The following is an 18,279-nucleotide window of genomic DNA, read 5'->3' on the forward strand; positions in this document are numbered from 1 at the left end:
ATAACATGAAGGCTGTTGACTTATGATTAAAGTATTCGAGTTTTATTACCTGAAAAAACAATATTATATTCCATATTAGTCCAAGTACCAGAGAGGAATTTCCATCTGCTATTTCTGCTGCATCAATGCTAACAAGCTTTACCTGTAGAAGAGAGAATAAATTCAGAGACAAATTCAGATGAAACAACGTAAATACAAAAATATATACTGGTTTGGACAGAGACCATTGGATGTATCTGGAACACTTTCATCATTGACCAACCAGCCAACTGTAAGATTAAAATCTCTTTTAATGATAATGTGCCTTGATCACAGCCACTCCACTCATGGAGCTCTCAGCTCAAGCCTTCCAAACCTCTAGCAAAGTCTGCAGAACAGCAGTGAGCTCATTTGTACATTTAAGATTACAAATATATTTCATCTGTATAAATATGGAGAAAGATAGCGTCCTCGCTGGTGGATCTAATTCTTAACAAGCAGAGGGCAGGCCTTCCTCTGCCTTCCTCTTTCTAAATTGTGACAGATTGGCTGGAATGCACATTAAACCTGAGGAATAGGATAGGACTGAAGCCATTTCTCTTAAAAAAATTGAAATCATAGTAAGAACTGCTCACTTCTGTTTTGCTATGCATCTCCCTTCTCCTTGCTTATATCACTTTACGCTGCTTGTCAAAGAGCTCTGATGAAATCAGGTAGCAGGAGATAGGTTTGCATAATCCAAGCAAACTCTAGCATTTCCTACATTGAAGTTTCTTCCACATAATAACAACAGAATGTTATTCTCTTAGACAAAACAAACTTGTTTTTGGCAAAGCTCATGAAGGAAAGAGGAAGCAAGGAAGCTGTCAGTACTGTACGCGGCACTCAGGGCCCAGCATACAGCCCATTTATCGTTTATTTAGAAATTCCATACATGATGAATCACTTCACAGAGCTTTACCCTGCTGCCCCATTTCCACAGAAGCATACACTGATGGGTTCCACCCGCTCTGGTTTAATATCTAACCCTGAAGGTCTTGGCAGCTGAGGCTTCTTGCCAGCACTTTCATCACTACCTCTCACTAAGTTTGGTTAAACTGAAAAATGGAGAGCAGAATAGCTTTTTATCTAGTGGTTTGCACAACAGTTTTTGATCCCAGCAAGAAGACACCTCTGGCTGCCATATTTCAAGGCTCAGATTTTCTTACCAGCTGCAAAGTAATTGGCACAGAAAAGCTTTAAAAGCATTAAAAGTTTAAAGTTTTAAAAACTTGGTGCATTTTAATAATTGTCCGAAATGAGCATTCATCCTTAGACTGTTCTGTGATGGTCCTGTTCTCTTACTACTGGTTATGTTTGTCACCTGCCCCAGCTGAGCTAATTGCTACAAGCTACCAGCTGCTTACTCTTAAGGAAACAAGAAACAAATAGAAAAGTAGCTGTTTTGGCAGAGCTAATTTGAAGGCTGCCTGCGTCCAAGGCTTTGCCTGCCTGGCCTTGTTCAGTGAAGTTCTGGATTGTCACCTTGTGAGGTCTTGGCAATTAGACCTGCTTCAGCTGCAGCTCTGCAATGTGTTGACATCAACAGAAAGAAAAAACCTCATCTGCTAGCAGGCCTTAGCTGGCTTGGTGTGAAAAGCATAATCTTGCAGACTGTTGAGAAATTTAAGAACACGTAAGATATTTCTTAACAATTCTATAGCAGGCCATGTAGACCTACACATTTAGGGCCAGATCAGCCCCCACTGGAGGACTGCAACATCTGGAAGACATAAGACAACTTTCTGACCTTTCACATCCTCTTCTGAGGAACAGGATGAAACCTTCAAAATCTATGAAGCTGAAATATATTCACTAATGTTTCACATCGTACTCATTCCTGCACTGGTGCTCCAGTGACCCTCCAGTCTGACGAGTACTACTACAGGATCTCTGGAGCAAGAATTAAGCACATTAAAAGAAAGCAGCAAGGTGGCATTAGTCACTGATATGGCACTCTCTGTGAGGCAGGGTTTTGTCCCTACACACACACACACAAGCCTACGAAGCTTAACCCTCCTTTATTTATACCCTGGTGTTAATAGGATCATCAGTTACATTTTATCCTAAACAATATCATAGAGAAGTTGCAGAAGTTTATTTCAGCTATTAGGTGAAAGATCTTTCAGTACAACAAGCAGGCTGTAATTCTTTGTGGGTATGTTCCACTTTTCTCTTCCTTGTTCTGAAAGATCTGAGTATACCATATAAATAAGCTGTTATATGGCTGAGGACTTCTCTTGACACCATTACATAGCTTTGCAAGAGCGGAGAGCTTTTAAGACACAGGTCACATTGAGAACGCTTTGGAAGAAAGCTCTAATGGGAGAGATCCAAAAAGGACTGAATCATTCTGAGCTACAGGGTCTGATCTTGCTTGTTTCCTTCCAGCTGTGTCAATTTTTAGGAAGTGATGTTGCAGTACTACTAAACTAAGAGGAAAGTTATATCCTTACAAGCTTTTGATTCCTGGAATCATGCATTTATCTCATGTTCCCAGATTTAATTTTCTCTTGCCTTTGACTCATGATCAGCTGCTGCAGCAATTTACCAGATAAATACATGATTTGTAATACTGCAAGTATTTCTGATAAAAGGAAAGAAAGCCATCTACCTTCAAAGTAATTGAAATAACGCCTCTAATACTCAGTTCTTAAAGACTACTTGCATTTCTTTTAATTTCCTTTTAATATTGGGTTCCTGGTCCTTTAATCCTATTGAACCTTTACATTATGAAATGAACAAATAATCCTTGTTTTACACTCTGTAGGTGTTCTCTTTGTGCATTTTTATGTGGCTTTTTAACCTTGCTGCTAAGGTAAATTGCAGTGCGAAAAAAAAAAGCAGTACATTCTTATGTATATGCCATGCATCACTCTAGTTGCAATTACAACAACTACAATTTGTGATATACATCCAGGGAAGAGATTAAGAGCTGCCTTTAGAAATACTCACATTGCTGTCCTCCAGGAACTTAAGTGCTTTGGCTATGTTGTTTAAACGAAAAATGCGATGGCTTGAAGATTTGTATTCATGCATCTAGAAAAAATAAGCCAAAAAGTGTTTAAAAATGGTGCAATTATTCACCCCTTCACAAAAAGCATTAAAAAAACAGCAAACACAGAGGCAAATCAAACTGAGGAAGTAAAAGTATTGCCATCTTCTCCGATCAGAAAGTGCTTCAACTATATGATTGGCCCCAGCTGCTGCAAAACACAGTTAGCAACCCATTTTCCTGCTCTCTAGATATTACATTTCTCCTCAACCAGGAGGTTGATTGTTTATGTAATCAACCCCAACCGTGTTCAGTAACAGGACCCAATTTACCTGAAAAAAAATCATAATACATACATTTTTTTGTCTTAAATTAAATTGTATCATTCTATTTAGGAAGCATGAGCAGTTTTGCTAGCAGGCACAGGCAGGTGGGAGCAACAACCTTCATTCTGGCAGAGATGAAACAGATTTGTTGCATGGCTGCTTCCCTGCAATTTCATGTTGGCACACTGCTTTTATCATGTATGCAGGAAGACCCAGCTGCCAACACATGTCTGGCCTCCCTCACTGACCTTCCAGCACATAGATCAGTGATTGTCACGATGTGTCTCCCCTCCAATTCCTTTCCATGTTGCTTTCAAAGCTTTCTATGTGAACGCAGACAGAAACAGTGCTGCTTCTGCTACAGCCCAAACTGCATGAATATTAAAAAATAGGTGGTTCTGAACATATGACCACAATGAGCATTCTTTCTCCAGCAAATTTATCTTTCCTTGATAACATGGCTTGAGCAAACTTGAAACAGAGTATGTGAACATTAACATATCCAAGCCTTAAAAAACCTTAAAAAAAATCCTTAAAAAAAAAGGAACATTTACAATGATTGCACACCACTCATATTTCATGGTTACAGATTTCCTTCAGATTTAAATTACAGCTCAGGACACCAGCTTGTAACATAAAGAAATGACGACATAATTGCTAAAATACTTCTTATTGTATGCAAGACATGGGAACAAATCCTCCCTAATTATTTGAATGTCAATATAGTGTTACTTCCAGTGTGTGGAGCTCCAAGATACATAGGTTTCTCTTCCTTGCATACATACCAGTTTTTGTCCTGACAGGACTTCCAGTAGTGCCATCAAGATTTTCCCATCTTGTATATCCATAAACAAATCTCTCACTTTTAGAGGAGGTTTGCACTGTGAAGTAAAGAAATGAGGTAGCTTTAAAACAGCCCTATTTGGTGAGTCACCATTACTACAGAGAATTGGAAGGAGAATTTTACAAGACAGAGATACTAGAAATAAATCTCAGCCTGTAGGAAGAAACTGATGACTCTTCTTCACATCACTGGCAATTCTGCCTTTAAGAGAAATAAGATAAAACTGAGATCAGACAAGGACTTATCCCAGATCTCATTCCTGTCTCCTCTGTAATGTTTCTGGTGGTGCCATTCTATATCCCACTATTTTCTAAGCACTTTAAATAGCAATGTATTGTGTTTTCTTCTCAGCAAACTCCTCCATCTCTCCACTCCACTGAGGTGTCATGCTGTGTGCTGTGAGGCATACAACAAAGTCAGTGCTGCCCTTAGGGGCAGTCTCAGCTGCAGCAGTAATGCTTCATTCAGATGTCACTTGCACCTGTGTCCCTTAAGAACCAAGTCATTTTATTTCTGATTGGGCAACGTTTCATTAAATGCTGCTTCTGGCAAAATGAGGCTGTACGTTTTTATCACTAGTGTTTAATCTAGACAAGAGTACTAAGGTCAATGCTCCATGCTGAAAGGAAGAAAAGTAACATTCATTTCAAGATTTAAAAAGCTTTGGGTTTGAAGCTTTCAGACTTCTCATTCACTCCTAACAAAATCAAGCACCACCAGAACTCGTAGGAAGTAGACTGCCCCCAACTATCCCATTACCAGAGCCATCTCCTCTCAAAAGATGACCCAAATGGGATGGCATGCACTAAGAGGACACACACTGTGCCACAAGTTTCTTAAAAAGGTATACAAGGAGGCCTTTAGTGCTGCCTATAAAAGAAGTGAACCTCTCTGCATACAGAAGTGCTTCTTAGAGGATAAAGGCAGAAGCCATCTCCCCTCCCTCGGAAGGTGTCCCTATGGAATCATCTGTAATTAGAAATAGCTTTAGCAATGTTCTCATTATTTACATGGATGCGTTTGTTATGCTAGTTTCAGAAAAGAAATAAAATAATAATGTAGCAGTAAACTTTTGCCCTTTCTTCAGAGAAGCACTTTTCTTTATTGAATCAGAGAGGAAAAAAAAAAATTGTATGCGCTCCAGAGAAAACAATTCACCTACCCACAAAATTTCTAAGACTTCATATGTTTGGCACAGACGAATTAACAGCTCCCTACAGCCATTTCATGATCTAATTCCTTTTGTAAATGAAAGACCTTTTCCACAGTTACATACTTGACAAACCTTTCTGATAACTTCCAAATTTAAAGCTCCAGAGCCTAATTCCCAAAGGAATCACTCACAAAGCATTGTCTTCAAGTTGAGAAACCTTTGGGAGCAATTGATAGTTCAAACATTGCCCGCTGGCCTTATTCTGATTTTCTAGAGAGAGTGAAGATCCTTTTATTCCTTCAGTAACATTCACTGCATAGTAGTGGACTTAAGCAACTCTTTATGTGATGCTTTTCTTCCACAAAACCTTTTTGCTTTACTGCGTTTGAAGCGCAGTCTCTTCACAAGAAGCACACAATCCAGACTGTAGTTTAACTCACAGCCCAAACTCAGTTCCTATCTGCGCTTTATGAAATTTAGCCACAGGTACTAACAGCACTGTGAAGCCCAAACTTCAGTCCAAGTTAGGACTGTTGGTCTCTCTCATTCCATGACTGCACGAAGAATTGCTGCTGCCTCAGGAATTCTAAGATTTTTTTTTTTCTCTTCTCGTTCTCAACAACAGGAAAACCCTTCTCTGGATGTCTAACTGCTCATGAGAATTAGTACTTACCTACTACCAACAGGAACAACAAATTGGCTGCAATAGTCATATTACCATCTGATTAAGAAATAATTATGCTTCAAAAATATGGGATGTCCAAGAATTAGTTCTCTAACATAATTGGATATGTTAAGATCACAACATGCAGGCTTTTGGAAAGTGAACAGCAAGTAATTAATCTTTCCCATCTGGAGATCTGGGACAAAGCCAGGTTCTGAGGACTGATCTGTCTTTGGCCACTATGGCTCAGATACTCAAACTTCCAGTCGTGGGGAACACGCAGCAACCATCCATTCAGAGCAGCCTAAACCACAACTGATTTTATGTGGCTATGTGGGGTTCTACAGGAACATGCAGTCAGTAGCAATGAAGACACAAAGGTATCTGAGATGACCTACAGCCAGCCAAGAGTTCACTGAACCTGAAAAGAAATTTTCATTTATACGGAAACATGTTTCCAGCTTCCTCTCATTCTTCTACAAATCTCTCGATACACACAGAAGTCCTCTGATGACAAATTGCAACTATTTTAAAATATATTCATGTAGTCTGCTTCCTACTGTGCCCTTGTATCTCAGTATCAAGACAGTCAGTCTTACCTTTCCCAAATGTAGGTTTATCCATCTCGTAAAGGTCCTCTTCTGCACATTTTCCCGCTCCACTGCAAATATCAGAAACAAAACGCAGCACTTAAGTTTCCAGAACACAGCACACTTATAGGAAACTGCAAAAACTTATGCACAAAAGAAGTCAGAATTCATTGGAGGCCTGCAAACAAAACAAATATATCCCATAACAGGAGACATAAGGTCTTCATCCAGGCATGAGCTATGCACTCGTAGATGCATTCTAAATGACGTAGGAAAAAGGTTCTCTTAGTTTTGCAGTCTTAAATGTAGCTTTTGAGAACTGAGTTTTAACATGCTGTGCACAGCTCTCCGGTGATGTTAGACTCTGAGCCGGTGGTTTGACCCTTCAATTTATGGGATTATTGTCCTGACACCCACATGCAAATTGGGCTGATGTGGATTCCAATGTGCTTAACCTTAACTTACAAGCATAAGGAAACTGGATCATGTTAGTTAACCCAACAATTTGGTCTTCAATCTTATGAATGGAAAAGTTGCCTAAAAACTCATCTTCCCCAATCTTCTATGTAGTGAATTTCAAATTAAAAATAAAAAATCAGAAAAGTCTCTACAATGATTAATCATTTTATTTGTATTGCAGTAAGACGAGAAGCACTTGTGACTTGCCAGAAGTGCTGTATGCTGGGAGCGGTACAAATAGCTCTTGTGCCAGCTGAAGAGTTTTTAATCACATGTGCCATTTCCTGAATCCATTTCCATAGCAAACTACAGCAAAAGTGCAAGGGGAATCATATTTCTGATTAATCTTCTAAAATAAAAGAGTTAAGCATAAATTTTAAATAAATGAAGTAGACTGACGAAGTGATATTTCATTTTAGAGACAATTATTCTCAAGTGGTTCTCCAATTTCACTAGAATTAAGGAAATCTGGCAATTTATAAACAAGAAACATTAAAACTAGTTATATGCTGTATTTCAGTCTACACATAGAGCATGTATTCTAAAATCTTTTTGTGTTTCCTCAGCCATGCAAAAATAGCTAACCCGTCTACTGAGAAGTCACATTCTGTAGAAGTCTGGTTTGTTTTTATTGGTCAGCCTAATTATAGGCTAAGTAGCAGCTTCTGTAAATCAAATTTTAATCTTGTTCTTTTTGATCATTTTAACTGAAGGGTCAGCAGCCTCTAATCATACATATAATTGTTTTCCTTATTTTGATGTATTGGAATAGAGCTTTCAGCATGAATTACATCTATAACTGATGGCCACTTGGGCCTTCGAGGTCCTCTTATTCCTGTAAAACCTGATTTTATGTAAGATGGTTTAAAAAAGTCATTACCCTTTAAGTGCTTTAGAAAACATGGAAAATGCCAAACTAATTATTGCTGTTGGCTTTTCTTTTAAAATAACTTAGAAGAATCTGCACAGATTTGAAACAGTTCTCTACAAATTCAACTGTAAATTATATTAGGGTTCTAGAATATCTGCAAAAATACCCACAGCATTTACTACCTACAAATCTCAAAGTACAATAAACCATGAGATGGGTCATGTTCTTCTTGGGCTTCTCTCCCTTCAGCATCTCAACCCCCGAGCTGCCTCTCCATGCACTCACACGCACCCATGTCAGTTCAGAAGTGCCACGTGTCATGCAGAGTCAAGGGTGTAACTTCAACAACTGATCTGTTAAAATTAACTTTGGAGGGTCAGCAGACGGTAAAGTTAAGCCAGATCTGTCCTCAGCTATGCTGCTTTTTGTTTAAATACATGTGTTGGTGAAAAGAGGCAGGCAGTGCAGCAGGAAACGGGGCTGCGTTTGGGACTCCTGGGTGTCAGGGAGGTTGCCTTACCAAATGGGATGGCTAGACAGATGTCCAGTGTCCACCAAAATTGAAAAGGAAACACAGAAAGGTACACAGAAGCAAAAATACGTCTTCTAAAGCATTTTCTAATTTCTACAGAGGCTTGGTTTCAGCCAGGTCCTATTTTCACCAAGCACTTTGACAATTTCTGTTTTCGGGGTAAATAAGGATGCAAGTGAGAGACATGTTTACCTAGATTGTCTGTAAAACAGAGGACACTGTGGCTCCTAATTTTGCTGCAGAAATTCTCCCATTGGTGTAAATTAGAGCTGCAAATATGCCTGAAAGGATGGGCGAGCCAAGCTGGTATTACTGCTTCAGGAAGTTCACACACCAAAAAATAAACCAGGCACACACAGGAGAGCACTTATGTATATATACAGATTCTAAAACTACTCAGCAAACCTTTCAAAAGCAAACAGGCTCCTTCCAATAAGAACGATGACTCCGGAACAGGCACTGGTTCTGTACTACTTTAAAGGAACAGTAACTGAATGGGGAGGAGGAAAGGGGAGAAAACTTGTTTCTAAAATCTCTAAGGCAGACAAACCCCTAATGCAGGCCATCTGCTTGCCCATGGAGTTTATGGGAAAAGTCCAGTGCAGGTATTTACTGATGTGTTCCTTTAAGTGCTATTCTTCTCCAGCTCTGCAGACCTCCCAGTTCTGATGCAGCCCCTCCTCTCTGTGGCCTTTTCATTTGTGAGGATTGTGGAGACTCTATAAACTTTATATAGTTTCTATAAATTAAATGGGATCATTTTTTCTCCTTCACACCTACTTTTGTATAAAAGTGAAGAAAATCAAGTCTGAAGTTCGTATGCTGTTGTATACAGTCTACTGAAACTGCACTGGGTTTACTGGGCAGCTAGAGAGCAATAACACCATTATAAAACAATAATTACACACGCCATATGGCTGGTCTGCACGCAAATCCAGTGCATTATGCTGGAAAAGGAGGATGCCTACGGCAAAGGTTGGAGGCAAGGATGTAATGTTAGAAAGCAGTAAAAAGTTAAGAACTGCTATTTCAGTTATACTCTGCTCATATCTTGACATAAAAGACAAACATATGAAGAGGAATTTTGACCACCACACTGAAATTAGGCCTTCCATACTCTTCCAATAAACCCAAATGCAGCACTCTTTCACAGTAGAATCCAAGGATTTGCGGAGACATGTGATTTTACTGAAGGACAGAGGCTCTGGGACAGATGCAATAAATGAAATTGTCCCACACCCACATCATCAGTAAGCAGTAGCCACTGCAGAGCCAGCTCACATCCTTTGTGACTTAAGAGATATCAGTACAACATGCTCACCCCAATGAGTTTGCAAAAAGATAGACACAAAAATACGTATTCTGGTTTGTCAAACCAAATGGAAAACATTATTAATTTGTCACAGAGCAAAACCAAGCTCTTAAAAGACCTCTTGAGCAAACTCAAGGCTAAGTTGATATGGACAAGAGAATTAGGCTGGTTCCCTTTGTGGCACTATTTCCCACTAGCCTAGGAATTCCTCAGGCATATACTGCTGATGTCATTTCTTCCTCCTTCAAATCTTCTCAAAGGCCACTGCTGTTGGAATACCTAAAAGAAGCCAATCCCAGTTGCTATGTTCGATAGCAAATTGGAGATAGCAAACAATGATTTGCTTTTAAATACTATTTATTATGGTATTATATAACTAGTTAGGAAAAATCCTTGGAGGCACACCACGACAGGGCTGGGCACATGAAGGAACCAAGAAATGTGGAAACTGATTTGAGTGCAACTCTTGTCAGTCTGCAGTTACATAGCTTCAAAAAATTGCTTGATTTGCATGTATGATATTACTCCTAAAGCAAAGCAGCAGGTCATTTAAATTTGTTTTCAAAGCTATTAGCATTTAATTCAGGATATTGTCAGCAGAAGACATTCAAACCTACATAACAAGCTGGCTTTTAGATTCACTTGCTACTTACCTAGAAGATATCTTGTTAACTACCAGTGTTATAACACGCACAGAAGCCTTCCTACCATGAGGTTTTAACCACTACAGAAACAAGATCTAGCTGTTATTAATATTAGGCAAGTTTTCAAGAGGGAAATGGTGGTGCTGGCCACGTAACTGCTGGCTGCCCTTGGCTCCAGACACAATAACCTTCTTGGAAAATCATCCCACGTCCACCTTATCAGCAACCAATGCCTACCGCACAGCCAGCTCTTAGATTTTATGGCTCTGGAGCTAGCAGAGTTATCTGCCAACACCACAGATCAGGAGAAAGTAGCACTTCTCATTACACAACAACAACAAAAACGGCAAATATACAATATTTAAATACCACACTCCAAAACGAAACACGTGGCTCAGATACTCTCGGCCTAGGGAAATAGAACACCAATTCCTTTCCTTCCACCTTCCCCACCTCCAAAATCCAGCTCACACAGCCAAGCAATCAATAAGCCTCTAAAAAGAACATTTAGAATAATCTATTTTTTTCACTCAAACTCTAGACCTCCAAATAAAAGGAGAGCTGGATTTTAAACAGGGCTACATGGTGTTCCTACACAGTGACGCAGCCTAGGTACTGCCCATTACTAATCATCATTGAGGTGAACCAGTATTCATGTTTTCTCTGCAAACGTAGTGTTCAAGAAGGAAACCAGATTGACATCTTCAAAAACGCATTTTACCTACAACTTCTCATTTGCTGCCAACAACGTGTGAAACTTTCTTGTACCACTACCCAGCCTTGAACACTGATGAGTGCTTCCAGACATGAAAGCCCGTGTTGTTTTAACACATAATGATAAGGCTGCTAGCAACAGCATTAGCTGAAGAGAATTTCCTGGGTTTTTGTTTCAATTTGGTGCCTTGATCGTTGTGGAGATGCAGACTGATAGCACTGAGTAGCCAGGTTGAACGTCTCCCAAATCACCAAATCCAGTGCGATGTCCAACCAAGATCTGCCTCAGTAAGTTTCTGTACAACAAGCATCTGAGACACATGAATCCTACCTAGCATGGCATTCTACTTTTTGCAAGAAATTTCATGCATCATAAGGGCTGTGGCATTATTTACAATAAGTAGTCAGACACTACGTACACAATGATGATGTTAGATACAGGATGTTGCAGAGCTGCATGATGCAGGGCAGGGAGAAGTGCAATTAGAGTTTCTACCTGTGACTGGTTCATCCAACCTCAGAGTTACAATAAACACACTGAACCACTTAATCTCCATTATGTATTTTTACAAGAGGATGAAAAAAATAGCCCACAATGTGACTTAACACAACATGCAGGAAAAACATTCCTCTTAGGTCTATAAAATGCAGTTACACTGCCCAGTAGTACTCAGTACTTACAAGGAAATCTCCGTATTTGTAGAAGTGCAAATTTTAATGGCATAATCAAAGCATAAGGAATAATTTTATCCAAATTGCCCACAAAGTTCATTTTATAAGCTTCTGAATTCCTGAGAATTGTATATTTTCCTTGCGCTTATGAATCCCCCAAACAGCTTAGAGGATTAATTTTTTTTTTTCTTTTTGATCTATATAGGGGTTGAAGGCTTTGTGTGTACCATATGCCAATTTGACGTAATTTGGAGCACATGAAATATTAAATCTTAAAAATTCTAGTTTTCTAAGGGAAACATTAACTATACTGTATAACATAAAACTGCTCTCAAGTTACCTCCTATGAAACAGGGCCTCCAAACCTTCCAGATGAAGTTGTTAAGTTAATTGTTTGTTGAAACTGACCCATTTATTAGGATCCTTATTAAATTTCTATGGCAGGCATTGAAAGCTTGAGGCTTTTTCTTCCATCAAAGTTGCAAATTCCCAGCCTTACTGGTTCAAAGTTCTTTAAAACTCAGGTTAGTGCTGCGGAATACAAACCTCACAGGGTCCCAGGCATGACGTTTTCATTAGCTGCAGCTACAAGGGTTTCTTTTGGAGTTCAATTTCTGATTACAGCAAAATATTTACTACTGCAGTCAGTGTATTAGGATTACATACACCAAACAAATATTACAGGATGAATAGACCTCTAAAAAACTCTTAGTACTTCAATCCTCCCAGTGTCTGAGACAGATGTTCCTCTTACCAAAGCATTAGGTAGATGAATTTACTTGTAAATTCTACTAGGTTCTGGAAGAGAAATCCCATATAAAATATTATTATCAGAGCTGATAAAATGGCTTCCAATGAGAGGGACTTATATTTCCCTCATGAAAAATAATTTGATGGTGACAGATGGTAAAGATTCCTCTCCCCCAATCCTTTAGCCACAAAGTAAACATCTTTGTTCTGATGACTTCTCATATGCATGGAAAATGTTATTGAACAGATTACAGAATTTTTCATTTACTTACTAAGAATATTCTCATCAAAAAAATTTGACATTTTTCAAAAAAAAAAAAAAACAAAAACGGAAAAGATACAGTTTTGTTCTGAACATTCTGAGTGAAATAAACATCAGCATTTACTGGGAATGTTACTGGACCCCACTAAGTAGTAATAAAGCTAAATTCAATGGCTTTGGAATTGATCTAACAAGTGGTTTAATCATTGATCAGGCAAAGCGTTCTCAGACTGCACACACCACCTGTTCTGTTATGCTATATGCTGTACAAGGAGCTTAGTACCTCCTTCTGTACATGAAAATAAACAGGATTTGCTTTTACCAGCAATGGCCATAAGGAACAATGCACATTTACAACAGCTTGATTTGAGAGTTTCTTCTGGCTTAGAGTTCACTGTAACCTCCTGCATCGGCTGGAATCAGGTTTTACAAATATTTCCTGAGACTATTAAAAGTTTCTTGGGAGTATTTAGGCTCCCATCTCCACAGCGGGCAGAATCTCCAACCCTCTGCCACTGCCAGCATGCTGAGCTCTGCTTTGAAAGGAAATGGTTTGAAAGGAAGTTAATGGAAATTAACTTCAGTTTCAACCTCTTCTTACAACATTTCCACCTACTTAAGGATACCAGGTCTGATTCTCTTCCCCTGCTCAAAGAAATATCAGGAGCATCCTCTTGAAAGGGTCATCATTGGCACCACTGCACTCAGCCTGGTTGGTACAAGTTAACTTTCTCTTGGGGAACAACTCTTGAATCAAATTCTTACCAACGTGGTTTTAGCAGCATTGCCACAACTGTTTCCCTCCTGCTGACATGGAAAAGATCACTCATTATCCACATTAGTATCTGCACCGGCAGAGCTAGCAACTAGATAACATGCTAAATCAAAGATCTCAGTGCTCATCCCACAGTGCCTAAGAAAAAAACAACAGCGGCTTCCAGAAACCATCCTATCTCAACCAAGTATGAGCTACTCACAAAGTCCAGTCCTGCTGCATCTCCACTGCTCTGCATTATTTTTTGTGGCAAATCTAGAAAGTCTAGATAGTAAAACATTCCTTATTATTAATGCTTTTTTCCTTTCAGAGAGGAAAAATATCCTTTTGGCTCTTAATTTTGTTGAAACATCAAAAGCAATAAGATATTCTGTTTCACATTAGCTTCAACAGCAGTGCTAAAGCCTGAATAATTTGAGATGAGCAAAGAAGCCCAACAAAACCCACACTGTGAGTCAGGGTTGCTTGGCATTCAGAGTCAAACTAGCAGCAGAGTGCCCAGATTCTCACCGCTTCCTACACTCATCAGATAGCATTAAGAGGTTTGTGATTAACTACTTGAGTGCATTTGAGAATATAGTATTTGCACTTGTGAGCAGAAGGAACAAACACAGGAGACCAGCAATATATCCAGTTCAAACAGGAGCCCAGGGCAGCTTCCCAAGGTGCTTCACAGGAGTCAGTCCAACACAGAATTTCAAATCATGCAATTAATGGCCAAGACCTTCAAAGAACTATGGTTTGGAACAGAAGGGCTGAGGAGACAACTGGCAGAGACATCTAATTGTGTCTGAAATTTGCCTGTAACTGTGGGAAATCTGTCCTTAGAAGACAGCAGTTTCATTTTCTAAAATTGAGCAAGGAAACTGCAAACAGAGTTTGACACAGAACAATTTTGGAGATGCCATGAAATCATAAAGAACTGCCTGTTTGGTGCTTGTGACTTCTGGATCTAACTTTTCTGCTTCTCCTGCTGCACCCAAACAATCTGGGGACATTAAGCAGTCAGCATATATCCAAACCAAGAAATGCTCACGATGTCTTCTCAAAAGGACCCAGCACTAAAAGAGGTTCAAGAAGTCAAACTTAATTACTTACGTGCAGTACTGCAAAACAGAATTTAAAGCTAGGAAGGGTAATCCACTGCACATGCCACCAAAACATTGCTATCCTCAAGAAAAGGAGAGGCTTTGGATGGATCTCCATAGCAGAAAATGTGAATTAATCACACTGCATCCTGCCTTTCACTTTTTCATCCTGTTGATGTCTGCCATCAAAGCTACTAAGCAACACAGCAGAAACAGAGTGAGGAAAATGGCGCTCAGATGAATATTAGAAACAAACAGAAAAACATGCTGCTCTAAGATCAAAGGCTTGAAGAGATTTATGGAGCTTAATATTAACTACCACCAAATCCTGTGGCTTTAGAGGAATAAGCAGATGCTTTGTCCATCGTGGGCCAGACATACAATCTGAAGGAGAGGATATGGAACAGCTCTTGGAGAAATGGACAGAAAAATGAAACCAAAAATATCATGTAAGAGATTGGAGGTGCACTGTAATGTGCGGTCTTGCAGAGCAAGCAATGATCACTTAAAAATGAATGAAGGTAGAGTGTGAGCTGCTAAAATTAGATTAAAATGGCTAAAAAGATGAACTACAGAAGAGGTCCTTTTTGAGATGCACTGCAGATTGCAAGAGGTGAGGTATGCTTCAAGAGAAGTACACCTGCATTTCCAGGGAAAGGGTGCTTGCTGCAGAAGTTGGTCAAGGATGCCAAAAATAACATTTGTAATTCTCTATTTTTTCAACTCTTTTTCCAAAATTCAATGACAACACCACAGAAACTATGAAAACTCCTACCTTCTTTTTCATGCCCCACAGGAAACATCCACAGAGAAGAAAATGAAAACATTTAAAATAATTTAGCATTAATTTCCAACCATATGTTCATGTTATGTTATATTCACAGACATTTCCAGATGTTTCCAGATTTAGAATTTAACAGACAGGCACTCCGGATGTACAGTATTACTCATTGCAGGACAAACTTGTTACAAACAAAACACGGTCACTACTCTGCTATACTTTCTCTGTTTGCACAGTATCTTCAATCCAAGCTATGATCCTCCTTATCAGAGTTTCACATCCTTGGGGACAAGACATAGCACCATTTCCCATTACTAAGAAGAAAATGAGAGCACAAAGAACTTCAGGGACAAACATTTTTTCCCTAAGGAAGAAATAAATTGAGCAAGACCAGAATGGCCAGGACAGGTCTAGCTTAATTTGCAGGTGTTGAATACCAGAAGGGGGAGGCTCACAGCAGACTGTGATGGAACATGAGCAGGGAACAGGGCACTATCAGAGGAGTGCCAGTTACTTATCACACATGCATCAAATCCTTCCTTTAATACATCTAGTGGTGCATCACACTTTTCCAAGAGGCAAGGAGAAAAAAAGCTTATGGAAAGAACATGTATTTTGTTGCTTTGAACTATGTTCAACATGCATAACGTTCCCTCCTGAGATGGATTTAAGCGATATACTTCAAAATGGAAAGTAGGCCATTTTATTTGCTCAGAGGAGAGGTAATTAGACATTCCAAATAAAGGCAGGCCTTCAAATATATGTCACACTCTATAGCAAAAGAGGATTAAAAATACTTTGAAAAGAGAGAGAGCTTCTGTTAGAGGGCCCACAGAGTTTCTGCAGCCCTTTGAATCATGTCTTCTTTTATTATCTTTATCTTTTAACACCAATTCCAACAATTTACTGCCAGCTTCCTGGTGCTCTCAGCCACTCCCTGAAGCTATCAGTGAATAAGAAGGAACAGTTCAGGCACAGCCTGCTCAGTGCCACTTCACTCCCCAGCTGCATGGTACAGAACTGTTGTTTCACATACCCTTTAATTCAGTTCAGATCAGCACTGCCAATAAGAAGCTTAGCAAACATTTTGGCCAGCACAAGGGAGGGCATCAAAGCAGCTTTCTGGCAGCAGGACTGGCCTACTGTGCACATGAATCCTTCACTTGGGGGCACTTATTGTCTAAACACCATCAGATAAGGTCCCTGTCTCGCTGATACTGCTTCTATACTACCTTGCATTTCTTGCCTCCAGCCAGAACAACAGGATTCTGCTCACTGTATGTTTCTTATACTTCTTATCCATTGCCATCAAACTATGAAGGTTGTGCAATGGGAATAACATAGAGCATGAAGACTGACAACATTCCTATTGCTGTAGGAGGCAGAAGAGCTTGCATCAATATGCATCCATTCTGCCTACTTCTCCTGCTGTAAGTGGCATATCTGCCACTTTCAGCACAGAGGACTGCTGATACCTGCTGGATATGGTTAATAATATAGCCACCTCCTTTAGAATTGCAGCTATGTACAGAACCAGAATATACATGTTCTCCAATAGAAAAATCACTAATAGAAGGACACTCCATTGTCCTTCATCCATGTGATGTGAGATGGGTGGATAAGCAATGGAAGAGGGCAGTGAGTACATCACTGTTTTCAGGTCTAAACCCTTGAGTTCCTGAAGGAAAAACCAACTTAGCTTCGCAATCCAGTAAGAATATGAAAAGACAAGAGCAGCAGCAGGAAGGCTGCCCTGCATGCAGCTTCTGGCAGGAGGGGACAAGTCAGCAGCAGCAGTCCTCCTATCAACAACACTAAGATCGGTTGTACTAACAAGAGCATGGACAATTAGTTTGGGGTGGCAGAGGATGATGAGATGTCTTCACTAAGGTCATGACTATGTTTGGAGGTAGAGACTTCAAAGCTACTTTAGTTCTATGATTTATCTACTTGTATAAGACTCTTACTCAAAAAAGCCTTTGTCCCCGAATCTCACACAGCAATAGAACTGTATCAGAGACATTTTGCCCTCACATGGTGCTTCAAGTTGAGAAGCTTTTGTAGATAGCAAAGGCTTATGCTTAACACTCTGTAAGTACTACACCCTGCTCACATCATTCAGTGACTTCTTAGCTATGAGAGCATAGTCTGATGAGGAGAGGCTTAACTCTTAGGAACAGTTTCTAATCTTCACAGCTATGTGATTAGGTCACGAAATTACCTACAGCAAACCTCACATTTCAGAAATCTGAGACCTGACTCACAGGTTTGAAAGTTTGAGTCCATATATTTTCCAGTGTCTGTTTTCTGGGCTCATAGAAAAGACATTATTAAGTATTCCAGGGACTCCATAGGTCTGAGGTGTGCGTGGCAATAAGCTTCATCAAAGCACTCACCAAACACATGGTACAAGTGAAGTCAAATCAGAGAATTGAGTAATCATGAGTAAAACATGATCATATAATCATACACTTCCCCTCAGGATTAGAAACACAATGAAATCTTCACAGAGAAAAAAAAATAACAGGAACATTACTACTTGATTGCAGCCTCTTGCATGGCAACAGAGAAACACTAAGTCTTCAAGCAAAGAAGCTACTTGAAACTGAGGTATCATTATAAAAAATAAAAGGATTCTTAATGCCAAACTGTATTTAGACTGCACTATGACATATTGCTAAGAAGGTCATGTATACAAGAGGGTGAACTCAAAAGATGAGAAGAGCTCAACCAAAGTCTTAAAAGGATGAAGGAATTCCTTTCCATGCTGCCTATATTTATCATCTTCAACACAAGAATCATCCAGGCTATGAAAGGATTTTTAAATGA

At 39.4% G+C, this 18,279-nt stretch overlaps 1 protein-coding gene across 1 annotated transcript in view; it reads right to left on the reverse strand.

Moving 5' to 3' along the window:
• Nucleotides 1–18,279, reverse strand: part of CLMN (calmin) — a 69,501-nt gene that overhangs the window by 14,690 nt on the left and 36,532 nt on the right. Inside the window, exons 2-5 of the mRNA XM_042867308.1 lie at nucleotides 6,600–6,661; nucleotides 4,125–4,220; nucleotides 2,974–3,057; nucleotides 50–142 (exon numbers count right to left, since the gene is read on the reverse strand). Coding sequence (XP_042723242.1) covers nucleotides 50–142; nucleotides 2,974–3,057; nucleotides 4,125–4,220; nucleotides 6,600–6,661 — 335 coding nt within the window. The remainder of the gene's footprint in view (nucleotides 1–49; nucleotides 143–2,973; nucleotides 3,058–4,124; nucleotides 4,221–6,599; nucleotides 6,662–18,279) is intronic.

The sequence above is a fragment of the Lagopus leucura genome, unplaced genomic scaffold (assembly GCF_019238085.1).
Source record: "Lagopus leucura isolate 7727_CA_CO unplaced genomic scaffold, USGS_WTPT01 Super-Scaffold_1, whole genome shotgun sequence".
In the NCBI taxonomy this organism is placed as follows: domain Eukaryota; kingdom Metazoa; phylum Chordata; class Aves; order Galliformes; family Phasianidae; genus Lagopus; species Lagopus leucura.